The sequence below is a fragment of the Marmota flaviventris genome, chromosome 1 (genome assembly GCF_047511675.1).
Source record: "Marmota flaviventris isolate mMarFla1 chromosome 1, mMarFla1.hap1, whole genome shotgun sequence".
NCBI classification, from domain to species: Eukaryota; Metazoa; Chordata; class Mammalia; order Rodentia; family Sciuridae; genus Marmota; species Marmota flaviventris.
The window spans coordinates 211994890-212021658 of record NC_092498.1 but is presented as its reverse complement, the minus strand read 5'-3'; the positions used below and the strand labels follow the sequence as shown (position 1 = coordinate 212021658).

General features: G+C 45.7%; 1 protein-coding gene across 7 annotated transcripts in view; it reads right to left on the bottom strand.

The window, feature by feature from the left end:
- Dnmt1 (DNA methyltransferase 1) overlaps nucleotides 1-26448 on the bottom strand; it is a 44952-nt gene extending 18504 nt beyond the window's left edge. For 3 of the 7 annotated variants that reach the window (XM_027955253.2, XM_027955256.2, XM_027955257.2), the window contains exons 1-18: nucleotides 26291-26447; nucleotides 18140-18176; nucleotides 17289-17396; nucleotides 16881-17097; nucleotides 16211-16286; nucleotides 14627-14699; nucleotides 12993-13048; nucleotides 12526-12607; nucleotides 11708-11742; nucleotides 10679-10766; nucleotides 7843-7877; nucleotides 7392-7470; nucleotides 4784-4818; nucleotides 4430-4475; nucleotides 4257-4337; nucleotides 4072-4181; nucleotides 1062-1180; nucleotides 691-783 (exon numbers count right to left, since the gene is read on the bottom strand). In XM_027955253.2, the coding sequence (XP_027811054.2) occupies nucleotides 691-783; nucleotides 1062-1180; nucleotides 4072-4181; nucleotides 4257-4337; nucleotides 4430-4475; nucleotides 4784-4818; nucleotides 7392-7470; nucleotides 7843-7877; nucleotides 10679-10766; nucleotides 11708-11742; nucleotides 12526-12607; nucleotides 12993-13048; nucleotides 14627-14699; nucleotides 16211-16286; nucleotides 16881-17097; nucleotides 17289-17396; nucleotides 18140-18176; nucleotides 26291-26370 (1450 nt within the window). In that variant the 5' untranslated portion in view covers nucleotides 26371-26447. Of the gene's footprint in view, nucleotides 1-690; nucleotides 784-1061; nucleotides 1181-4071; nucleotides 4182-4256; nucleotides 4338-4429; nucleotides 4476-4783; nucleotides 4819-7391; nucleotides 7471-7842; nucleotides 7878-10678; nucleotides 10767-11707; nucleotides 11743-12525; nucleotides 12608-12992; nucleotides 13049-14626; nucleotides 14700-16210; nucleotides 16287-16880; nucleotides 17098-17288; nucleotides 17397-18139; nucleotides 18177-26290 lie in introns of all 7 variants that reach the window. The other 4 variants (XM_027955255.2, XM_027955258.2, XM_027955259.2 and 1 more) reach the window with 2 other exon arrangements.
- Nucleotides 26449-26769: the final 321 nt, after the last annotated feature.

The following is a 26769-nucleotide window of genomic DNA, read 5'->3' as shown; positions in this document are numbered from 1 at the left end:
TCTGGGCCGGCTAGAGAATGAAGATGAGCTAAGCTGGTGTTCAGTGAGCTTGTTCCTGGTGTCTGGAGTGTGGTCTGGGTTTGAGTTGCCAGAGTAAGACTTGTAGTCAGGCACAGTGACAATGCCTGTAATCCCAGCAACCCGGGAGGCCAAGGTCCTATGCAACTTAGCACGAACCTGTCTTAAAACAAAGGGCTAGGGATGTGACTCGGAGTAGAGCCCCTCTGGTTTCAGTCCCAACTACGAAAAAAGGAATAAGACCTGCCTTTAAAACTAGAGGGGCAAGCCAGATGCAGTGGTGCACGTCTGTAATCCCAGTGGTTTGGGAGGCTGAGGCAGGAGGATCAAGAGTTCAAAGCCAGCCTCAGCAACTTAGCAAGGCCCTAAGCAACTCAGTGAGACCCTGTCTCTAAAAGAAATACAAAATAGGGCTGGAGATACGGCTCAGTGGTCGAGTGATCCTGGGTTCAATCTCCAGTACCAAAAAACCCAAAAACTAGAGGGTCAGTTCCAAGGCCAGAGATTAACATGAGAGGCCAGAGATAACATGTCACAGATAAACGAGCCATGGTTGAGCAGGGCTCTCCAAGCCTGCCAAGACTTTCTACTAGAGTCCAATCAACCCCCAGGAAGGGCAAGAGCCAAAGCCCCTTCAGATTCAGAACATCCTGAGATTGGTCCGACACTTACAGGTGCTGAAGCCGATGAGTGCCTTTTCACCTCCATCAAAGCCAGTGATCCACCATTCATTAATGGGGCCAAGATTCTTGCCATTAACACCACCTGTGAGAGGAAGAAGTTTTCCAATAGGAAACTAAATAAGCACGCTGACTCATAGGACCCAAGAAAGCTATGTGAGGCTCTAAGGGCCCAGCTCAGTTGATGTTTCTTATTAGCTGGGGGCACAGTCCTCATCAGGGTGACTTTGCTTTCACTGGGCAAGACAGAGATCCAAACTCTAACTGTAAGGGGCAGCAGTTCAGTGGACTATTGCTTTGAAGTGTTTTGCGTTTGGTTTTAAACCATCACACCCAAACACAAGCCTGAATCATAACACCTACCTTCAAGAGACGGATTATCTTCATATATTGGTTTTGCTGTACCAGAAAAGAGAAGCTCCACGTTCTTCTCGATGAGGCCAGTGTCAATCGGGCACAGGTGACCTCGCTTACAGTACACACTATGGGCAATAAAGGGAGGCTCAACAGATGACCAGGGAAGGCAGGTCATCACTTACAATTAGAATCGGGCATAAGGCAATGGACAAGTACTAGACTTGGTTATCTTTTTGGCTGCCAGAACATGAGATTAGTACCATGTTCTATCACCCATGGCATCTATCCAATCCCCTGACCTGTGTCAAAGTGACGCTGAGGTGAGACAGTGGGAAACTGGGTGTGGTATGCATGCCTCTAATTCCAGCAACTCAAGAGGCTGAAGGAGGACAATTGCAAGTTTAAGTCCACCCTCAGCAACTTCATGAGACTTGGCTCAAAATGAATAAAGGACTGGGGATGTAGCTCAGTGGTGAAGTTCCCTGGGTTCCATCCCTAGTACAAAAAAAAAAAGATTGACAGTGGGAGAAACACTGGCTTCTTGAACAGACTACTCACCACACTGCACAATGACCCATCTAGCTCTAAAACATTTCCATTACCCAAAATAAAACCTTGTACCCATTAAGCTGTCGCTCTCTATTCCCTCAAATCCTTAGGAATTGCAATTTACTTTATTCCTATAGATTTACCTATTCAGGATGTTTTGTACAATATATAGTTAATTTGGGTTATGTGAATCACTTCACCAAGAAAATTAAGCTGGGCATGATGGTCAGGCATGTAATCCCAGCCTCTTGGGAGACTGAGGCAGGAGGATCACAAGTACAAAGCCAGCCTCAGCAACTTAGAGACACCCTATCTCAAAATAATAGAAAATACTGGGGATATAGCTCAGCAATATAGTACACCCAGGTTCAATTCCAGCTACCAAAAACAAAAATTCCACAACTTAAAGCAGGTTATAGAACAGATGAAAAGGGAGAATGTGTCATGTAGGGAATGCCTTGTGCCTCTTGTTGGGGGTTCAATCTCAACCATAAAATGGGCATCCATGTTTCTGCTCAGACACCCCTTGACATTTAGGGGCAAGTTCTTCCGTAAGTGAGGAATCAGAAGGACAAACTTCAAAACGTTATTTGCAGTGCTGGGGCTTAAACAGAGCATCTGCTTGGCATGCTGGATCCTATACCACTGAGCTCCACCTCGGCCTCTCCCAATATTTCTGCAGTCCTAGAGAATGGCCCCGCCTTGCGTATGCCAGGGCTCTACCACTGAGCTACGCCCCAGTCAGAACTTTTTAAGTAATAAAAAAACTAAACACCCAGAATTGAGCCTGGCCCCCATGCCAGGCACCATGGACAGACTCCACAATCCCGCCCTCAGGACTTAAGATCCAGTGGAAAGACATGGACAGAATGTATCAAAGGAGGGCCACAGGAGGGAAAGATCAGTCCCCGGCCTGACAGGGTCTCTCTCCATAGAGGCAACATTGGAGAGGACTTCGTCTCCAGGCAGGGATAAAACCCAGACTCACAGGCTGGACCCTGCCTGTGACTTGATCCCATCACATGCAGAGTCCCTGAACAACCCAGGCAGTCTGGTTCCAGGGAAGCATGTCCTCAGTACCACCCCCCCAACAAGAAACCCCTGACTGCAGCAGACAGCAGGGCATTCAAGCCTGCACTAGCCCCCACCCTAGCTCAGACGGACAGTTTGTCATCTGTCAACATCTGGGGCTCGTCCAGCTGAGGGACACGGGACCAATAAGCAGAAGCACACGAGGTGCGAGAGAAAAGGATGACAACAGTGCTGGAACTCACCGCATCAGGGGGGTGCTGCTCATACTTGAGGTCAACATCCTAAGGAGGCCCTCAGGCCCGACCCTATGCTGTGTCTGCCCCAGCAGGCTTCACTCAAGCCCACCAGAGATCTGGTGCCCTACTTTGGGCCTGGCCCTGAGGCTTGCTGGAAGCCAGACAGCCTCCTGACATGGATCAGGATCACAGTGGTAGGGAAGGAGAAGGGGAGGAGGCACGTCAACCACAGAAGGCATGTGGAGTGAGGTTGCACATAAATGGATCTTGTCCAAGCCAGCAGGAGAATCCCAGCCTGGGAAGGGGTGTGGTTCCAGGAGCCATGTCCATCTGAGACTTCTAATGGGTACTCCTGAGGGGCTCCCCACCACCAGAAATAGTCTCCAAGGCCTGGGCCCCGTTGCCATGTAGGCCATACCAGACTAACACCCTCCACAGCCAGCACAGGCCCACCCGAGCCCTTAGGCACGCCACCTCCACCCCAGCTCTCCCCAGAGTTCTCTTGTGACCAAGGAGCTTATTCAAGGTATCACCCTCTAAACAGAGGATCTTTCTCCCACCTGTGTTCATCAGGCTTTGAAATTTGGCATAGTTGTTAGTTTGAGAGAGCATCACTAATCCAAAATCCCAAAACACTGAGCATCAACACAACACAAGTGGAAATGTGCACCCCTGATCCTGTGTAAAGCAGATGCACTGAAATGCCTGCCTATAAAACATGTGAAACAAGTGAATGTCATGTTTAAGCTTGGGCCCCATCCAAGAAATCTCACGTACATGTAAATATTCTAAATAAGTAAATAAAACAGAAATCTAACACTTCTGACCAAGTGTTTCAGGTAGGGAATGTTCAACCTATACCCAGCAGGTGTCACTTATATTGTCTCATGAAGGCTAGGACTTGATAGGACCTAGATCAGCACCCAGCACAGAGCTGACCTTCAAGATGGATACAGACTGCAGACTTAATATGTTAAGATGTTAGAGACGTTAAGAACCAAAATACAAAACTGATATACCTGGGCAAGGTCTACTATACCTCCACCAGCTTTGTGCTCTTACCCACAAATGGTTAGCAGCTTGAGAAACGTTGCAGGTTAGGTGTTAAGGACTTCTCCAGGATAGCAAGAACTTGAATGATTTCAGAGACATGACTTAATATAATGAAGCAAACACCCACATGCAAGCACATCAGTTACCTGAAGTACGTCAGTTTGTGTTGGGGAAGATCTTCGTAACTCCCAAAGCCAGATCCATTTTCATCAAAGATGGACAGTTTCTCATTTGTCAACATCTGGGGCTCTTCCAGCTGAGGGACATGGGACCAATAAGCAGAAGCACACAGGAGGTGTGAGAAAAGGGTGACAAAAGTGCTGGAACTTACCGCATCAGAGGGGTGCTGCTCATACTTGAGGTCAACATCATCCAGGAACTGCCCGCATTCGTTGCACTTGGGTGGCTGAACCTGTGGGAACAGGAACAGAAATGGCCTCAGAGGCAGAGGGAGCAACCCTCACGGCACCACAGCACCTGCCTCATTCCCACGTGTATGTTTACCTTGGGGTTCAAAAGGGTTTTGTTCCGAGTCATTTTTTTCTCAGCTCTGGGAATAAAGCACAAAACTGATTGCACTTTAATCAATTCAGAATATATCAAAATCCACCCTGTCAGACTGAAGCCTAATCCACCCCCCAACCACAGACACCAGCTGCCACAGTAACTGACGAGGCACCAGGTCACAAGTGGTTCTTTACTGCCTAGAGGAATCCTGCTCCAGCCTGCAGAACTGGAGTATCCTGGTCCCCAACCCAACTCAATGGCTAAGGTTGCTCCAGCAACTCAAAGCTACTTCCTTCTAGAAGAACTGTCTTAACATTATGATCTGCTTCATATAAACAAAAAAATTCTTACGGTTCTTTGGGTGTAGTTTTTCGTCTTTTTTCCTCCTAAATACAAGAGACAAAAGCAGAATAAAGAGTAAGAAAGAATTCTATATCTGGATGGGGCTTCCGAGTTGAGAATTCCACATATAATTATCAAAAAACTTATGCAATGGGGAAGAAAGCAATGAGAGGAACAGGAGATAAGACCCAACTCATCCCAGTGCCCAAATCTTACAAAAGTCTTATAACCAAAGACTTCCTTAGGAGTCCCAAGGAGCCAATTTAAAACAAATCCTAGCTTTCTTGTACAAGTGGTATCTAGGAAAGTAGCTGAACTGTGTCCCCTCCAAATTCTAACGTTAACCCATTCAGCCTCAAGTTATTAATTCTGTGAATAATTCAGTAAAATTGACACAAGTATATTAAAATAGATTTAAAAGTCATAACCTAGAGCTTATATACCCTGTATTTTTTCCATGTGAAATAAAGAGTATTACATTCATATGCTCTTATCAGTCACCCAATACTCAAAATAGTAAAAAATAGTCCTTTAAAACATTTCAAAGTTAGCATAACTAGACTATTTGTTGCATAACTTAAATTTTTCTAGGTGTTCTACTTCTGGGACTATGGGACGAAACAAGTTAAAACCCAATGGGGTGCCAACTATATTCAGGTTTTTTTGGGGGCAGCAGGGATTGAACTCAGGGGTACTCGACCACTGAGCCACATCCCCAGCCTTATTTTGTTTAGACACAGGATTTCACCGAGTTGCTTAGAGCCTTACTATTGCTGAGGCTGGCTTTGAGCTGCTGGGATTACAGGTGGGCACGACCATGCCTGGCCAGAGACATGGCTTTAAAGGAGGCAACTGAGGTTAAAGGTATGAGTGATGTCCTTATAAAGGGAAAGGGACACCAGAGCCCGCTCTTTAGGTGCCAGTCCAGAGGAAATCCACATGAACACAGTGAGGTGGCAGCTGTATGAACCAGAGAAGCCTCACTAGAGACTATCCCTGATACCACCACCTTAACTTTCTACTTCTAGCCTCCAAACATGGAGCAAATATATGTCAGGTTTTTTTTTTTTAAACATTCATTTTTTTAGTTATAGGTGGACACAATCTATTTTTATGTGGTGCTGAGGATCAAACCCAGGGCCTCATGCATGCTAGGCGAGTGCTCTACCTCTGAGCCACAGCCCAAAGTCAGTCATGTGAGCTGCACAATATATTATGGCAGCCCGAGCAAACTCATCGTAGAGAAATTTTTAGAGTGGGTTCAGGTAAGCCAGGTGTAGTAGCACACACCTTTGATCCCAGCAATTCAGGAAGCTGAGGCAAGAGAATCACAAGTTCAAGTCCAGCCTGGGTAATGATGTAGCAAGACAGCCTAAAGATAAAATTTTTGAAAGGGCCAGCTATGTAGCTAAGAGGTAGAACTCCTGCCTAGCATGTGCAAGGTTCTGGGTTTAATCCCCAGTGCTGCCAAAAATAAGGCAAGCAAAGGACTTAGATTACTGCCACTTTGCAACTTTTGGCAAAAATCACGGTTGCAATGACAGTTCGAAACAGTGAAGACAGGGCTGGGTTTGTGGCTCAGTGGTAGAACACTTACCCAGCATGTGAGCACTGGGTTTGATCCTCAGCACCACATAAAAATAAAGGTCCATCAACAACTAAAAAAAAAAAAAAAAAAAAACCAAGCACACCCACTGAGGACTTGATAGAAGGCCCTGGGTTTGATCCTCAACAATAGGGAAAAAAAAGGTGAAAAGGTGAAGGGTCTTTATAATGGATGGATCAGGCTGATGCCATCTGAGCCCAGGACCAATCTCATCCTTGAGAGACCACTGTGCTTACCAAGGTGATACTGCAAGAAGCATATAGCACCACCTCCTAATAAATTCTCTAAAGTAACAACCTGCATCTAGCCAAGCAGCCTGAAGGAAATAGGGTTGAAGAAGATAAAAACTGGTAAAATCTAGAACCTAGGACACTACAGATAAGAAAAATTTCTTAGTTAAGAAATTTGCAGACCAGGAAAACTAGAGGTTTAGGACAAATCTCAACCAAATACAATCCTGTATTGCATAACATCTTGACTGATGGACCCATGAGACCACCGTCTGTCACCTGCTGATGTCACATAGCCATCTTAGTTTGTGTATGTACACTCGTGTCCACACCATGACAAAATCATGTAAGGAATCATTTCCCAGAATATATCCCTGTCATTAAGCAATACATGATTGTACATTGTCTAGATCTTTGGACCTATGATTCAAACTCTAAAAATAAGAGACAACCAGGGAAATGCAAACACAGACTAGATATTTTACCTGATGTATGATAACACCCTATGGTCATGTTTAAAATGAGTTCTTCCTTTGAGATTTCTCCTGTACTATGTCTAACTTATGCAACATCATGTAGGACAAGGTTTGGGTGAAGATAAACTTGCGTGGCCTTAGCTGCTATCTGCTGAAGACTGAGAATGAGTATGTAGAGATTTACTACCTTTGGTCTACTGGGTATGTTTGAATATTTTCATAAATGCAAGTTAAAAAATAAAATCCCATTTTTTAAAGTCAATGGACTTTATGAAATACAATGAGATTGAAAGCACGACCTTTACCTTTTCATCCTCATCTCTCTCAGACATTTGTGGAGTTACTCGTTCAGGTTCTTTTTCGTCAGGTCTCCGTTTGGCAGCTCTGTTGGGTGGACAAATATGTATCAAATATTAGCTCAGAAAAACTTGTCAACTTGTGCCGAATGACAAAATAAGGCCTCCCTATTGAAAAGCAAAATGTTCATGGGGCTCTGAAGCACACTGCTAACTTGTCACCCTAAAACAAGGCCCACAGAAGCCCCCACAGATGTGGGCCCTGAAGGAAGTGCTGGAAGTTGAGACACAACTGTGCCAGGTTCAGGAAAGGGCGGGCACAGGATGACTTGGCACCCAGCCCTGCGCATCGGCACTTTCCTTCCAACACCAACCATTCCCCATGACTCCTGTATCATCCCAGGTTCTAGAACAGAGGTTTTAATAATTGGGATGACAAACAAGCATTTTAGTTACTTACAGGTCTTTGGATTGACTTCTAGACCTCCTTTCATCCTAACAAGGAAAGGGGAGAGAGAAATAAAGAAAGGAAAAATTAGAAAAATTAGTTTGAGACAGATAGCAAGATGAACTTCGATACCAGAAAACAGGCTACAGCCTTCTGCACTACAGAGCCAGAGAACAGGAACAGCACGGGCAGGACTACAGGGTGAAGATGAAGCTTCAAATATTTACTCCCCAGTTTCCCCAACCTACCAATAAGCAGGTACTAAAGAATCTTCTATAACACCCAACACATACCCCTGCAAACAAATTGCCTAGACCAGGGGTTGGTGACCTGCTTCTGTTAAGGGCCAGGTATTTTCAGTTTTGTAAGCCATGGGGTTTGTGTCACGACTATCCTTCCTGCCACTGTACCACAAGAGCAGCCGCAGAAAGTATGAATAAAGAGATGTGGCTGCATTCTAAGAAAAGTTTACAAAAAACAGGCAGTGGGCTGGATTTGTCCTGCTAGCCACACCCTGCCAACTTCTGTCCTAGGAAAGTTGAGTGTAAAGGGGAATTTGTGGACATTGTGCTGATGTTGTCCAGAAAGGCTAAAGTCCCACCAGTCCTCTGGTAAGTGGTTAAGACTTTTACAGACATTGGGATATAAGAAAAAAAAAAAAAAAAAAAAGGAATAGAGTTTCAGAAAAGAAAAGATTGAGAAAAAGCAGAAATTCCAGGCCAGTGCAATGGAACACTACTAATTGTGGCAACGCAGGAGGCAGAGGCAAGCGGATCGCAAATTCAAGGCCAACCTGGGCAACTTAGCAAGACCCTGTCTCAAAACAATAAAAAAGGCTGGGGATGTAGCTCAGTGGTAAACTGCCTTGGATTCAATCCCTACTGCTAACAAAAAAAGCAGAATTTCCCAACTCTGTTATTAACTTACATGGACAATCTAGTATTTTGTGAGGCTATGTATAATAAAATACCTTACTAGGGGGCTGGGGTTGTGGCTCAGTGGAGCAGCACTTGCCTACCAAGTGTGAGGCACTGGGTTCGATCTTCAGCACCACATAAAACATAAGATAAAGGTGTAGTGTCCTTCTACAACTAAAAGTTTAAAAAGCCACATGTTTGATCCTGACATCCCTTTCTACCAAGGGGCAAAAAGTCCAACTGAGGATAGAGTGTTTATACTTCTATTGTCTCTCCCTTCTGAAGGGATTTCAGGCAAGCACTGATGGAAATGCAACCCATATCTGGACAGGAAAGGAGAGAGGCAGTGAGATATCACAGCCCACTGGCGGCCATATCTACGGCTCATGTGCCACGGGACAAAAACAGGGAACCATTGCCAACCAGCTCATGACCCAGTAAGGCTGTGACTTTGGGCTTCACTCTAGATCTCAACAGGCAGAAAAACCACATGGGTAGCCCTGGGACTACCCAAGTTTGTGATTCCCTATTAGAGGAGCAGAGGCCTGCAGCCCCCAGCATACAGCCTGTCCCTCTTGCTTAAAGCTCAGGTAGAAGATAGTACTGTCAGCCTATACTTTCAGAGGTCAAGCCCCAAGAACTAGGGGCCCTCCTTATCATCTGATCCATCCAACTGGGGACGGAAGATGCTCAGGATTTTCCTATCCTTAACATGAACACACTGTTCTTGTCATTTCCTAAATACAGTGTAACAGCCAGTCGGGCACAGTCACACATGCCTGTAATCTCAGCAACTCGGGAGGCTGAGACAGGAGGATCGCAAGTTCAAAGCCAGCCTTAGCATCTTAGTGAGGTGCTAATCAACTCAGTGAGACCCTGTCTCTAAATTGGTCAAGTGCCCCGAGTTCAATCCTTGGTACAAAAAAAAAAAAAAAAAAAAAAGAGTACAGTATAACAACTATTTACATAGCATTTATGTTGTATTAGGCAGCATACATAATCTAGAAATGATTTAAAGCATATGGGAGGATGTGTGTAGTTTGCAAATATGTCATTTTGTGTAAAGGACTTGAGCAGACTTTGGTATCAGAGGGTCCTGGCACCAATCCTCGGAATAAACTAGGGAACAACTATTTTTGTGTTTTGGGTGTTTTTTTTTTTTTGGTGTGTGTGTGTGTCTGATTCTAGGCATTGAACCCTCGGTCACTCCACCACCAAGATACATCCCCAGCACCATCCCCAGCACCCCCTCCCTTTTTTATTTTTATTTATTTATTTTTACTTTGAGACAGGATCTCACCAAGTTGCCCAGGCTGGCCTAGAATCTGCAATCCTCCTGCCTCAGCCTCTGTAGGGGCTAGGTTTCAGAAATGTGCCACCACACCCAGCTTATTCTAGGTTTTAAAAATGCTTCTTTGGCTGAGTAGGAGGCAGGGAGGCTGGCTGGGGAGCAAGAAGAGAACTAGGCTCAGAATGATTTAATAGGCAGGCTGGTAAAGGAGAACTTGCTGAACTGAGCTGAGCACAGATCAAGACTTTTGGGTGGAAAAGGCCTCAAGAGAAGCAGGTTGCACACCAGTCTCAGTCTAGAAACACAGGTTCTCCAACATGGTGCAGAGACAGAACAGCAATGCTCACTATGTATCAGTGCAGACATGTGACACTGATCCGACAGATTAAGTTGCCCAGAGTCATCCCACAGTATGTGGGGCTGGGTTTGAATCCCAGAGCCAAACCCTGTACTGTTTCCGCCAACCAAACAGGAACATGAGAATAGATAATAAAGATTTTGCCTTGGGCTGGGGTTGTGGCTCAGTGGTAGAACACTCGCCTAGCACTTGCGAGGCCCTGGGTTCAATCCTCAGCATCACATAAATAAAGGTATTGCGTCCATCTACCACAAAAAAATATTACTTAAAAAAAATTTTTGCCTTTACTCGCTTATCTCCTTCCGCTTCATTGTGAGTCCCTGGTCTGGCTTCTCCATCCAGCTCCTCCTCCAGTTTCGGTATAGGTGTTCTGTCACATAAAACAAAAGATGTGTCAGTCAGCTGGGGAGCTAGGACTACTTCAGGCAGCCCCACGGAAGGCTTACAGTGGTCTCCTTCCTAGATTCAGGGCACAAGCCACCTCTTATCTGCACTGCGGGAAATCCAAAAGGCACCAATTACTTTGGAACTTAAGATCTTCAGAAATACTGCTTCATGAGTTTTTTGGTATTAGGAACTGAACCCAGAGCCTCCACCACAGAGCTCCAGCCCAGCCCTGAACAGAATATTGATCAGAGATGGCAGTGAACAACAGACAGGGGGCCTCCACTACCTGGACCCCGATGGGAGCTCTGCCTGTGGTGGAAGAAGGTGGGCATCTAGCCTTTGGAGCTAGGCTGAGTATGGTCTGCACCAGCAACTATAGTAAACTGGCTATGTGAGGGATTAGAGTCTCTCTCCACCAGGGAGCTGCACTTGGATGGGGTACTCAACCCACCTCTGGACTCAGGTCCTTCAAATGGGACATCAGAAACTTGAGAAAGTGCTACACTTCTCACTGTGCCATCATGCTCTACCCAGTCATGAGAGTGTGCCCAGGTTGGCCTATTCATGGGGCAGCTGGGTCAGCCCCATCAGTCCCCGTAAACCTCAGCCACCTAACAGCTGTTGAGCTGGATGAGTGCTGTTTTAAGCAGCTGAGCTTCTGGGAGGGTTGTCACCAAGCACTATCAGAGCAAGATAATCAACACAGCCTCTGAGGCCTCTGGCACCACATGACAGCCTGTTGAGGACCACCCTGAGGGCAGGCCAGGGTCAGAAAACATCCCAGGTGACTTTAGCCTTCCCTGCAGTGATCTGAACTTCACAGGCTGGAGTCCTGCACCAGCGTTCAGCACTCTAGTCATCGCACTGAAACCCTCACGTTAGCAGTTAGGTGTCAAAGCACAAAGGCAAGTTAACTATACTTACGGTTCTTTGGTTTGACTTCTGAGTCTCCTCTCTTCCTAAGGGGGAATAGAAAGAGTAATTTTTCCATGTGGTCCTGATCTTTATGTTCTATGGAAACAGCCTACCTAAACTGGTCCTATCATCTATTTGGTAAGAGTAAAAACTATCTGCCTTTAAGACAATTTTTCTTGCCCCTTCTTTTTGATAGGGCAAATGGCAGGACAATAAGGAAATTTTTACAGACTAGATCCTGTAACACTGTAGTTTAAGCCAAGAGTCCCAGCTACTTGGGAGGCTGAGATAGGAGGATCATTTGAGCTCAGGAGTTTGAGACCAGCCGAGTCAACAAAGAAACACCATCTCAAAAGAAAATTAAAAATTTTTTTTTCTTTTTTGTAGTACTATAGATGAACCCAGAGCCTCACCCATGCTAGGAAGGCATCAGCCTCTGAATTACATCTCTAGTCCAAGAAGGCAACTTTGTATCAGGATGATGCTATAGAATGTAAGGACCTCCCATGTTTAAAACATCTTCACAAAGACTGAAGGCAGGCAAGTAAGGGGACAGACAAGCTCTGTGACCAAGTAACCAAGGTCCAGCTGGCCCCCTAGGTCTGCCACTGAGGTCTTACCATCACAACTTGACATACCTTCCTTATGGACAGTTGGGGAGTGTTGAGTGTCTTGACCAAATTAAGGCTATTAGATTATTCATGACACTCACTGTGTACCCGTACATTGCCCACTCCTTGCCCTCATGCCTGGAACCAGGGGGGACTTGAGATCACAGTAGAATTAAAAAAAAAAAAAAAAAAAAAAAGGAGGTAACAAGGTATTACTCCTTCTCTCTCTTCCTCTTCAGTGTCAGCATGTGTTCCTGGTGTCACTGTTTCCGGTTCTGTTGCAGTAGGTTCAGCAACTCTGTTAAGCAAAATAAAATACAGCAACTGGGACTTATACAGGTTCATTTTGAAGTTATTTCATAAAATCTCTTTTCCTAACCCAAAAGCAATGGTCATCTCAGGAGCCCCGAAGGGTAATATTCATTTTACATGTATTATTTGTAAAACCTTTAAATCCAGCTCTGATGAGGAAAACTGATATTTTTCTTAATTCATTCTTTTCAATGGAGAAGTTTTACCTCAAATGGTTACTTATCTGACCCCAAATTTAGCATCCTTAACAGGTCTATGGTTGCTAGGGAAACTCACTATAAACTCCACTTTTCAAACTTTCTGGGAAAGTAATTTCCATAATTAAGGTGAAACAACACAAACAAAAAGAAAGGTATAATAATTATTCTCACGATTCAGTGGCTGTAACTCTACGTCTCTTCTCTTCCTGTAAACGTCTCTTCTCTTCCTGTGTGGAGGGAAGGAGGGAGAACAAAAAGACAAGAATATGGGATTCAAAGGAATATCAATACCAAAATCATGAGTCAAATTATCAAATAAACATCTGATGTAGTTAAAAGCAGGGTGGAGCTGGGTGGCTCAGTGGTGGAGTGCTTGCCTAGCACTCGCTGGGTTCCATTCCTAATGCTACAAAACAAAAGATAAAAAAGGGTGGGAAAAGAGGGATGTCTAGGTTTGGGGGCTATCTGGGAAACTGTCAGTCTTATTTCAATGCCCCATAGCTCCCCAAACCAAGTCAAGGCCAGGAGTTAGGCCAATACATGTCTGATTCCTAGAGACTGCCTAGGGATGCTATAGGAGTCAGATTCTCTCAGGTCAGCAATTCTTCAGTACTGGGATAAAACAAAGTGGAAGTTTGGGATTCATATCAGGAAGCAACTGTGACTGCCCAGCTAGGACATTAGTTCCTTTCTCAGGTGGATGCACTAGTATACTATTTCCCTAAGGTCATGAGATTTTCCATCTCTAGGTTAACTGTTCATTTAACTTAAAAAGGGATAAAAATATAGTGATGAGGAGGCTGGGAATGTAGTAATGGCATAGTGTTTGCTAGCATGAAGCCCTAGGTTCCATCTTCAGCATCAAAGAAAAGTTACAATAAAAACAAATCTGAACGCTATTTGAGAACTAAAGGGTTTGGAGCATATGCCAGCAGTACAGCACTTGCCATGTGTGCACAGACTCCGGGTTGAATCCCATAAACCTATAATATATATATATATATATACACACACATATATGACTGATAAAGCTGCATGTAATGATACATATGTATCCATACAAGCATGAAAACTGATACCATCTGAATAGTCTGTACCCTGTACCAATGTTAATTTCCTAAGGGTTTGTTGCCATTTGTACCTAACAGTCTGAGATGTTATCATTGGTGAAAAGTGGAACATAGGGTATATGGAACATCCGTGTACTATCACAAGGAACATTTATATATGAAACATCTGATTAGGAGTACACATAAAATTCTGGGGATGGGATGTAATTCAATGGTAAAATACTTGCCTAGCATGTGTGAGGCCCTCAGTTCGACCAACACCAAAATTAAGTTTTTGCCTCCAGATGCTTTTAGACTCAAACTGCAACATCAATTCTTCCTGGGTCCTCCAGCCTGCCAGCCTATCCTGCAGATACCAGCCTGTCTTTTCAGTTTCCACCATCATTTTTTGTGTGTGTTTGTGTGTAAATGGACATAATCTTTAATTTATTTTTATGTGGTGCTGAGTTTCAAACCCCGCTTCACTCATGCAAGGCAATCACTCTACCACCGAGCCACAACCCTGGTCCCAGCTTCCAACCATCTTTGAGCCAAAGAATCACATAGCTTTCTGACATTTTATATGTCTATGTATCATATGTATCAACACACACACACACACACACACACACACACACACACACACAAACTAGTTGCTTCTCTGGAGAACCCCAGCTTGACAGTATGAACCACACGCTAGGTTATCTAAGCATATATCGATTCTGAACTCTAATTTTTGTGTAATGCCTGCGTTACCTGGTCTTTGTCTTCCTCAGAGTCATCTGAATTTGTTCTTTCAGGTTCTTCCTCAGGTTTCCGTTTAGCAGGGCTGTCACACAGAATCAGGCAACTGTTAGTTCAGAGAGACCCTTGCCCTCCAGTGGGCCCAGAATAACTTGTGGCCCTCCTTCCCAAAAGGACTCAGCCTAATGCAGGACCTAGATGCCTTCTTTCCTCCCAGGAGAGACCCTTATTGGCAGGATGTTGAAAGAGGCTTAAATTCAATATTTCTTTGACAGATTTAGGATAATTCCATTTTGCATGTCCTAAGAAATCATGCATCTAAATACTGAACAATGGCTGCTAATGTCACAAAGAGAAGAGACATCACACACCTGATACACAGTACCATCTATAAAGAACTCAGCCTCGAGGCTGGGGCTGTAGCTCAGTGGTAGAGCTGGGTTCGATCCTCAGCACCACATAAATAAAAATAAGTATATTGTGTCCATCTAAAACTAAAAATATTAAAAAAAAAAAAAAAGAAATCAGCCTCAAAGAATAAAAAGTAGCTGGGCACGGCAATATACACCATAATCCCAGCAACTTAGGAGGCCGAGACAGAAGGATTCCAAGTTCAAGCATGTGTGAGGCCCTCAGTTCGACCAACACCAACAGCAACTTAGTGAGACCCCCATCTCAAAATAAAAGGGCTGGGGTGGATCTCAGTGGTAAAACATCCCTGGTTTAAGTCTTCAGTTAAAAAAAAAAAAGTTATGCTAGGTATATAGCTCAGTGGTAGCATACTTGCCTAGCGTCCCTACAGGCCCTGAGCTTAATCCTCAGCAGAGGGGGGAAAAAAAATTGTAAAAGGCATGAAACAGTATGTTGTTTTTATGCTGGATGACATGTTTGGGATTTGTTTCAAAGTGATACAAATGGCTATTGTTTCATCACCTAACTGTAACTGGTAAAACAAAAGTAGATGAATTCTTCAGAAATGTTGTTCATGCCAGGCGTGGTGGCACATGCCTGTAATCCCAGCAGCTCAGGAATATGAGGCAGGAGGATCACGGGTTCAAATCCAGCCTCAGCAGTGGCAAGGTGCTAAGCAACTAAGTGAGACCCTGTCTCTAAATAAAATACAAAAACGGTTGGGGATGTGGCTCAGTGGTCGAGTGCCCCCGAGTTCAATCCCCAGTACCCGCCCCCCAGAAAAAAGCTGTTATTGGGGCTGGGGTTTTTTTGTTTTGTTTTGTTTTTTTGTGGCTCAGTGGTAGAGTCCTTGCCTAGCATGTGTGAGGCACTGGGTTTGATTCTCAGCACCACATAAATAAAAGGTGCATCGATAACTAAAAAATATCTTTAAAAATGCTGTTTATGAATGTCAACAAAAACTGCAAGATGAAAACCTATGCAGGGAGTGTAGCTCAGGAGGAGAGCACTTGCCTAGCATATACCAGGCCCTGGATTCTATCTCAGCACAGTGCAAAAAAACGGGGGGGAAAAAAATCTATGCAACATAAAAGTTGGCACTGATAAATTATAAACTATTCCATTCATGTTTTACCAAAAGCCGTGCACCAAGAAAAAGTAGCAATCCATTCATTATATACTGACCCCTTTGTAAAATGAGATGTGATGGTGGTCTGCCTGGTCGTTCTCCTCGTAACCATGGGACTAGATGAAGCTTCAGCTGTTTAAGGAGGGAAAAAAAGAAACAAGAAAAGGCCGCTATGAAAAGATAAGTCCACGCATGGCCCTAGCTATTGCAGAAAGTCAGGTATTGAGGCTTAAGTATCCTGAGGTTTTAGATTCTAGTCAATAACCAGCAGGAGGACTGCAAATTCAAGGCTAGCCTCAGTAACTTAGAGACCACTTCAAAATAAAAAAAAAAAAAAAAAAAAAAAAAGGACTGGGGATGCAGCTCCATGTAAAAGGCATCTAGATTTAATCCCTAGTACCAAAAATAATTCAAAATATGTTTTTCAGCAAGTATGGACATTATAAAGTTGAAAAAGCCCAGAACCATTGGAACTCAGGAAACATCTACCCAAGTCTAAGTTAGGAAGTACACACACACACATACACACACACACAAAAACCCAGAAGTATTGGGGAGTAGCTCAGTGATAGAGAGTGCACTTAGCATGTAGGAGGCCCTGGGTTCCACCCCCAGCACGAAAAAAGAAAACAAGAAGATGCTGCCCAGGGGTGCATGAGTCAAAGTCTGTGCCCTCGTGTGTATCATAATCTCCTCCAAGGTTGGAAATGAGCCAAGGGTTCTTACCCTTAGTCTCGCTATCAGACTTGCTTCTTCTGGGTCCACGAGGTTTGGAACCGGATTTGGGGGCGTTTGGTTCTGACATTTTCACTCTCCTGTCTGCACGGCTTCCTTGGCTCCCGTTTTCTAGATGGCCGTTCGTTTCTCGACTGACAGTATGAGCTCCGTTCTCCAAGGACAAATCTTTATTTAAAAGGGATTTGACTTTAGCCAGGTAGCCCTCCTACAGCAGGAAAGGATAATTTAAGTAGCAGTGAATGTAAACAAATGGCAATAAGAACAAGGGAACAAATACATGCGTTTCCTTTACAATCATCAGGCAACAAGGAGCGGGGGTTTCTCCGACTCCTTGGTGACACACAAGTTACAGGGAGATGTTTCTTCTGGTAGCCAAGATGCTGGGAACTGACTTACCTCAGATAATTCTTCTTTATGTAATTTGGTTTCCAAATCACATAACTGATTCTTTATTTCTGTTTGCAGAAATTCATGCAAGAGATTCAATTTCTCCTTCACACACTCCTAAGGGAAGAATATATGTTCATCAGCCCCCAAACTCCCAAGATATTAACTAATGGGCTAATACACAAGTAACCGAACCACCTGGTCACATCACAATGACTGAACGGCAGGCAGCACCGACTCAGCCAACACACTAAAAAAAAAAAAATGGTCAGTTCTCCATATTCACAGGTTCTGATTCTAAGTATTCAACCATCCTCAGATGGAAAATATTCTTAAAAGAATTTCATCTGGGTTCAATGGAGTGGCACATGCCTGTAATCCCAGCCAGTCAGGATGCTGAGGCAGGAGGACTGCAAGTATGAGATCAGCCTCAGCAACTGAACAAGACCCTGTCTCAAAAAAAAGGGTGGTAGAAGGAAAGGAGAGGGAAAGTGCTAGGGAGTGTTGTTAGTGGCCAAATAATATTATATTGTGTGCATGTACGAATATGTAACAAATCCCACCATTCTATAAAACTAATGCACCAATACAAAATGTGTAAAGAAAAAAAAAGTGAACTGGAGATATTAGTGATAAAGCACCCTGGGTTCAATCTCTAGTACCAACTCCCCCCACAAAAAGATTTTCTTGTCTTTATTCCCTAAACAATACAGCACAACAACTATGTACATAGCAGAGCATTAACATGGCATTTGTCATCTCTAGATGACTTAAAGTCATTTGAGCCCAGGAATTCAACCTAGTAAGACTATCTAAAAAACAAAAAACAAAACAAAAAAACCCCACACTCTGGAGATTACCTTTTCCGTTAAGCTGTCTCTTTCCAAGTCTTTGAGCCTGGTGGAATAAAATAAGGGAGGATGAAACACTCATGTAAAAACTTCATTTAGCTGTAAGAATACCACAATTTTAATGAATTTTGGAATTAAGCTTAAAATGATAGAACATAAATAGGGCGGCTTTCCCCCATCCCCCACGATGTGTAGTGTGTGCTTCCACGATGCCTACACAAGAAGTCATCTGTGAACTGAGCAAGGCTGCCTTTTTGAGGTTGGTTTTCTGGAGATAATGGACAACACGGGAACTCTAGAACAGAACAGATGTTATTTAAAAAGGTATCAGGCCAGGCATGAGACCAGCCTCAGCAACTTAGCAAGGCTCTAGGCAATGGAGTAACACCCTGTCTCAACAAAGGCTGGGGATGTGGCTCAGTGGCAGAGTGCCTCTGGGTTCAATCCCCAGTGCGCATACACGTATCGGCAGCCAGGTTCCTTCTGTAAATTAGAAGACAGCTGGTCTGATCTTTCTCCAGAGCCCTTAAGGGTGTGCCACAGAGTGGTCAGTGCTACAATGAGTGGACCAGGGTCACACTAAGGAACAGGCAGCAAATGTTCCATAGGCCAGAGAAGGTGGCAACATTCTCATTGAGGAGCTAATTAAATTGGAGGTCAAGGCATCTGAGCAGCGAAGTGCCCCACCCTGCACACGGGAACTAGAGACCAAGTTAGGAGAGCGGGCTGGCTCCCCAAAAAGCTCATCCTTCAGAATACATGCACCTCATCCGTATTTATTCCCGTTGTTCAGAAGAGCAGAACTGTCAAGTTTTGGTGGAAAATCTGATTATTGAAGACAGTGGCTTGCCATTGCTGTAGGGGAAGGAGAAACTGAAGGAATGAAGACACCAAGGAGAGCGAGATGAGTGAAAAGGCTGTTGTCCCCAGGCAGTGCTGACTACAGAGAGTGAGGTAAGAACAGGTCTAACCAGTTGGGTGGGTGACTGTCCATGGAGGGCACCCTGTGGCGGCACCAGGCCTCTGCCATCTCTGGATTCTCCCACCCAGCGCCACAAAGACTAGGTGCTCAGTTATCACTAGCCAAGGGGCAGAAATAGCTCTCCCTGGCTGGCCTCCGCAGAGGCCTAGAACAAACAGCAAAGCCAGGAATTCGAGTGATGTGTCTGGCCTGACCACTGCCACACACTGGCTGCTGTGGGAGCAGTGCACTCACTTTCTTCAAGTGCCATTCATGTCTGTAGGCACCAACTGTATACCAGGCCCCAATTCCAGGCTGGGTGGCTGGATGGGTGCCACCAAGCAGGGACTTTCTGACTTGCTGGGTGGTCAGGAAAAAGACGCTTGGCTCACTGTGGGCACAGTGGTGAATATACACTGTATGTTATATGGACTGTAACTTGGGCTTGGGAACCTTTGGAATAAAGACCTTCAGGAGCAAGGGCTGGGGTATGGCTCAGTGGTAGAGCACTTGCCTAGCATGCACAAGGCCCTGTGCTCCACCCCCAGCACTGCAGGAAGAAGTGGGAGAATTCCAGAAGCACGTGAAGCCCCTTGCAGGCAAAAATGTCTTCCTATTCCCATAGTAACTGTCCAGGGAGAGCCCGCAATAAGGACAGCTGTAGAACTGGGCATCACCAGCCAGAGGCACACACGCTACTGCAGCAGCATTACTTTTGCCTTCTTGGTTACTTGGTTTCTTGGTTTGGGGCAGTGCTAGGGATCAAATCCAGGGACTCATGCATGCGAAGTAGTACTCTACCACTAAGCTTCACTCCCGGCTCTGGTCACTGTTTTCAAAGTGGCAGGACATAGCTTCTACCCTGAATAGCTGAACAGTGCCTGAATCCTGAGGTTATCCCAGGTATTAGGGACATGGCTCAAGAGACTGTACAGCCCACCAAGGTGCCCTTTTCAGCCATCTCTTACACCTGGGCATTAAACAGACCTGCAGGTCTGAATTCTTTCAATCTTGCTATACACTGGGATATTTAGCCTGGCAAAGAGCAACACATCTTCACGGGGCAAGATGTTTTAAGGCATCTGAAGATTGCATTTATCCTTCCTGTCCCCAAAGTGAACCACAGCAGGATCCCAGGAGCTAGTGGGAAGGAAGCTGGCCACTGGGTACGGCTTTCCTCCCTGCCACCAGGCCTTTGCTTGAGTTGGTCCTTCCCCTAGTGACATTTATGCCATCCCATGCCCACTTGACAGTTATAACTAGGAGGATTAGAAATGGAGCAAGACTTAGCAGAAGACTCAACTCTATATAACCTTAGCTCTCTGCCCACTTGAGATCTCATGATTCATTCCCAATTGTATTCCTCAGAGATCAGTCATAAGAAATATAGAACCAATATGAAGTAAGGCAATACCCCCACAGTCAACATCTGAGCACTTTCCCAGAGAAAGGGCAGTCAGGCCACCAAGGAGGGACACAGGGCAACCAAGAGCTCTTTATGACCTGGGCAGAGGGAGCTGTCCAAGCTGGAGCACCAGGGTACTGAATGTCACTTAGGAGACACCCAAGAAACAGACAAGCATACCAGGTCAGAAAGGCAAGACCAGAGAGTGAAGGCTGGTGACAGCCTGAAGGAGGTCAGGGATGTCAGGCTAAAAATCATGAGTTCTGCTCCCCAGTCAACAAACCAGAGGAATCACAGGGGAGGGAGAAACCATGATACCAGAGTCATGCTTTAGAAAAACTGATCTGGCAGAGGCACACTATAACCAGGTACAGGTGGTGAATGCCTGTAATCCCAGCTACTCAAGGGAGTGAGACAGGAGGATCACAAGTTTGATGACAGTCTAGGGAACTTAGAGAGGCCCCGTCTCAATAAAAAGGGTGGGGATGTAGCGAGTGGTAGAATATCTCTGGGTTTGATCACTAGCACCCCAAAACCTGGAGAAGGCAAAATTACAAAATGTTAAATTACTCTAACATCTAAGCCAGATATGTTGGTGAGAAACATGGGTTAGGCAATAGGAGTGGGCTATGTAAGAGAAGTTCTAAGACTCAACCCTGCTTAAGAATGCCACAGGCAAGAGGGAACTAGCCAATGGTATTTGCAGAAGGCAAACAGTAAATACCCCAAAGATATTCATACCCCAACCTACGGAATCCATGAATATTCTTTTATGTGGCAAAAAGGACCCTGCAGATGTGATTGTTCAACAGCCCTTGAGATGAAGAGATTATCCTGCATGATCTGTGGGCCTGATCTAATCTCTAATCTAGCCCTTAGCAGCACAGAACTTTCCAGCTGTATTTCAAAAGAAATGTGACTATGGAAGAAGGGTCAGAGAGATGTGAGGATGCAACCTGCAGTTGCTGGCTTTAAAGATAAAGGAGACCATGAGCCAAAAGATGAGACAGCCTTTCAAAGGCTGGGAACAGCCTTCAGCTCAGAGTCAACAAGAAAATGGAGGTCCGAGTCCTACAACTGCAAGGAACTGAATTCAGCCAACGCCCGGGACAGCAGGAAACATTCTCCCCTAGAGCTTCCAAAAAGGAATGCAGCCTGCGGACACCGTGATTTTTCATCCAGTGAGACCAGTTTCAGGCCTGCACAACCTATGATAATAAACATTTGATGTTTAAACCACTGAGTCTGTCAATTTGTTATGGCAGCAACTAAAAACTACCAAATTCTAAACTTCTTGGTGGAGAGAAAGGAGAGTACACAGGCTGTAACTTTTAGTAGTGAACAGCGGCTATGTATTTGTTGTTGTCTGCAGTGTGAAAGACCAGATGCAGGACCTCAGATGCTAGGCGAGCCCTCTACCACAGCTCCAGCCCAGCCCCGCAGCAGCTAAGGAGACGATTATTCAGCAACTAGAAATTAGAACTGGCACTCGAGATAGGCATTAAAATTGGCATCTCCAGCTGGTACCCCAACTGCTAAAAGTAGTTGTAGGACTGGAATGGAAGGAATAAAATGGAAGTCGGGGAAGAGAGGGTCCTCTGAGTCCACCTCAAGAAATCGAAAGTTAAGAATTGAGAAGCAAGATATTGAGAGATAAAGGAAGACAAAGCCACCACATCTCTTAAGAGAGAAGAATCTCTAGGAGTGGTGGTGCACATCTGTAATCCCAGCGACCTGGGAGGCTGAGGCAGGAGGCTCACAAGTTCAAGGCCAGCCTCAGCAACTTAGCAAGTCCCTAAGAACTTAGGGAGAGCTTGACTCAAGATTTAAAAAAAGACTGGGGATGTGGCTCAGTGACAAAGCTCCCTGGGTTCAATGCCTAGGGAAAAAAAAAAAAAAAAAGGTCTTTAAGAATAGGACTGGAACTGAGTGTGGTGGCACTTGCCTATAAACCCAGCAACTCTAGAGGCTGGGGCAGGAAGATAAAGTTTGAGGCCACCCTGGACAACTCAGCAAGACCTTCTCAAAATTTAAAAAAGGCTGCAGAGGCCAGGCACAGTGGTGCATGGCTGTAATCCCAGTGGCTCAGGGGGCTGAGACGAAGGATCATGGGTTCAAAGCCAGCCTCAGGGAGACCCTGTCTCTAAATAAAATAGAAAAGAGGACTGGGGATGTGGCTCAGTGGTTGAGTGTCCCGAGTTCAATCCCTAAGTACCAAAAAATAAAGTTAAAAAAAAAAAAAGAAGAAGGGCTGAAGATATAGCTCAGTAGTAGTAACCTGCCACTCAGGTGTAAAGCCATTGGTTTAATCCCCAGCAAAAGAGAACAAGCCCAGGGCTGGAAATGTAGCTCAGTGATACAGCACTTGCCTAGCTAACATGTGGGGCCCTGGATTCCACCCCCAGCACCACTTAAAAAAAAAAAAGAGCCCAGATGATTCCAGAAGAAGCCAGCCAACAAATAAGGTTGGAATAAGAAGTAAACCTATCCCTGTATCCCTCATCTCCTGCAGACTACATGGCCACACTAACATCTGCCAGGGTATCAGATCTGTACATACAATATAAATTATGCTTCCCTGATAGAAGTGAAATACAAGGTTGAACACACGATAACAAGCGATAAAGACCTTCAGGCAGGCGCTTCAACACACCTACACCTTGTACTAAATCTGTAACACCATAAAGGGGCAGCCCCATCCCCATTTTATAGATGGGGCACCAGCACCAAGAGGTTAGATGGCTTTGCCACAAAGATGGTAAGGGGTGGTACAGGATTTGAACCCCTGTAGTTTGCATCCCTAAAATCCTACTGTAGGGAAGAACTAGAAAAGATAAGTCATTTTTGCTCTTTTCAACATCTGCTCAGTAGCGGCCATGAAATTAAGAGGTAAGGTTCAAAACCCAGTTTAATCACAGAATGACTAGCAGATAAGAAAGCTGTAGTAATTACAAAGGCTAATCAGCAGGGCTGGGTGTGTAGCTCAATGGCACAGTGCTTATTCAGCATGCATGAGGCAGAGCTCAATCCCCAGCATGGGCAAAAAAAAAAACAAAACGATAATCAGCCATGCAGACGCTGCTGCTAGAATCGTAAATCTAGGCTTCCTTACAGGAAAAATCTGACTGCAAACTCTTAAAGAGTCTCATGTGTATGTGCACCAAGCTGCAGATACAATGAACAAGGCAAACATGGTCTAATGCTACTTGAAATAATGCAACTCAAGTAGCAAAGGCAACAAGCAGAGTAAACAGAGATCAACACCCTTCTAGGCCAGGGGTGCACATCAGAAGTAGAGCTCTGTCCTAGCACGCCACGCAAGGCCCTGGGTTCAATATCTAGACAACAAGCTAATGGTTATTTTTAAAATGAATTCAAGGCTACTTATTGCAGGGAAGCCAGACTATTTTTAAGGGGAAGGGTTAAGAACGAATGGATAAGGCTGTGGGGTGCAGATCAGTGGTAGAGCACATGCTTAGTAAGTGAGGGACCCTTGTTACGATGGTGGGGGGAGGGGATGGACAGAAATCAATTTGGGGAAGGGGTCGGTGGCATCCGGCCTCACGCTGGTTGCTCTGTATGGACCTGAGAGTCACCAGGGAACCTGAGAGAAGGCATGTGCGGTTTATGAGAAGAGCACAAGATGAGGTGGGGAGGTCAATGGGAATTCTGGCCAAGTGTGCAAGGAAGTGTATGGAGCTGGGAAACTACTGGCTCCAACTGGTCTTTTAACAGAATCACAGTTTCTACTCTGTAGAAGACATAACTGAAAGCTAGGAATATAGATCAGTGGTAGAGCACTTACCTAGCAAGCAAAAGGCCCTGAGTTCCACCCATAGAACCACACCAAAAAAAAAAAAAAAGCAAACCAAAAAAACACCAGAAGACAAAGGGGAGATCACGCTTATGGAGCAAATGATGGCAACGTCAACTGGGTTAAGAACAACCAGGCTGAAGAAAATGTGGCTTGCCCTGAAAGATGACTATTTTTGGTACTTGAGACTATAACAAGAAGGGGGGGTGCAAACTTCTGAACTGTTAATATCATGAAGCCAGGTACTCTGATTATTTCATTTGAAATCAAGTTCTATTTTGTGGGTAGGGGGCATGTGGGGGATACAGACTCAATAAGATGTAAACTTTCTAACTGTGGGTTCAGAAGTATTGTGAAAGGCTGGGGTTGTGGCTCAGTGGTAGGGCACTTGCCTCGCTTCTCAGCACTGCATATAAATAAATAAAATAAAGTCCACCAACAACTAAAATATATATTTAAAAAAAGTGTGAAGCTGGGCACGGTGGTGCACGCCTGTAATCCCAGCAACCCAGTAGACTGAGCTAGAGGATTCTGAATTCAAAGCCAGCCTCAGCAATTTAGCCAGACCCTTTCTCTAAAATTAAAAAAAAAAATTGAAAGTGGGGGGGGGGGCACTGAGGATGTGGCTCAGTGGTTAAGTGCCCCTGGCTTCAATCCCTAGTACCAAAAAATAGGGTGAATCAGGCTGAGTGTGGGAGCCCATGCCTGTAATCCCAGCAATTTGGGACGTTGAGGCAGGAGGATCTCAAGTTTCAGATCAGTCTCAAGCAACTGGGAGGCTCTAAGTAACTTAGTGAGACCCTGTCTCAAAATAAAGGGCTGGGAAGTGGCTCAATGGGAAAGTACCTCTGGCCTCAATCCCCCATACCAAAAAAAAAAAAAAAAAGTGTTAAAGGGAAGTAGTATGAATCAAATAGCCCCCTTCCTACTTCATTCTCCAAAGCCCAAATCAAAACTCGCCAAATCAAAACATCACAGGGTACAAGCCGGTGGAAATAAAAGATGGTGAAATTAAGTTCACAAATCTAGATGAAGTGTCCAGATCCAGCCAGGGTTCCCGTGACTAATGCACACCTCATTTGGAACAAGTTTTTCAGGAATGAATGGATGTCCTTCAGCAAGAGGCCAGGCCATCTTCCCGCCAATCCCTGTGCACAGAAGCCCTACGAGGGCAAGCACTGCTGGGGGCGGGGGGGGGGTCCCCTCCATCAGCCATCATCCCTCACTTATTCCTAGGTGCACACTGGACACTGACCAGTCCTCGCTGTGAAGGCTTCCTTGAGGCCCAAGGCTTATGGGCGCAGATTTACTATCAGAGAGACCAGCTTGCATGCTGCCCAGGCCTGACATGCACTCTAAGCGCTCCTTCTGAAACACAAGTTCCCCCGCGGGGCAAGGACCTTGTAGTCCCAGGTGAGGGACAGAGCCCGGGTGGAAGACACCCGGGACCCCGAGCAGTAACGTCCATCTCTGGAAGCCTCCATCAGGATGCACAGCTCAGGGAGAGGAGGAAGCATCAAAGGAGATGCCCAAGGGTCCCCAAGCACCCGAGGGGAGCCAGCCGGGCACCGGAAGTGGAGGCCGGAGTACCCGGACTTAGGGGTGTCTGGAGGCCCTGGGCTGCCCACTTCCTGAGCGACTAGGCTGGCGGCGAGAGCGCGGCCCATAGCTGCTCGGGTAGGGGAGCCGCCTAGACGAACCCAAAGCTTGTTCTATTTGGGGATCAGAAAAAAAAAATCCAAGTTTTTAGTCACCAAGGAGTTTAGAGGGACCTCTGCCCATTTTGGCGCCAAACAGCAAGGGGAGCGCGCAACCGGAAGTGCCACCCTGCCCGCGCCAACAGCCGCGCGCCGCCTCATCCCTACGCATGCGTGCCCGGCTGTCAGCAGCGGCTTCGGGCCACCTGGAGGGAAAGCGACCCCCCACCCTAATGCTTTGCCTCTCCCCCTCCCTGGGCCGACTGTCCCCCACAATACGTACCGCCTGCGGACATCGTCAGGCAGGGAGATGGCCGGGATGGCCAGCGCGGGCACCCGGGCTGGGGCGGTGCGGGCCGGCATCTCGGAGACTGCAGCAGACGCGGCAGCAGAGCAGACAGCCCCAGCTTTTCGCGCGGAAACTGACTGGGAGGGGCGGCGAGCGGAGGCAGCGCGTACCACCCTTGCTCGGGCACGGGGGAAGGAAGGACGTACCACATGCGGGCAGACAGAGCGGAGCGGGCTGTGCTCCGAGGCTGCGCATGCGTGAGGCGGGCATGCACCCCCCCCAGAGCAGTGGGTTCGTCCAAGCTCCTCTAACATTTGCAGTCTAGGGGGCGCAGTGTCGGAGACAGTCATTCATTCATTCTTGCGGGCCTGAGGGCATGCGGGCATGCGGGCATGAGGGCAGTGGAGCCTCCAGCAGTTCGAGGGAATTAAAAGCCCGCATTTGAGCTCTTGAGTTACAGCCCTCAGTTCCAA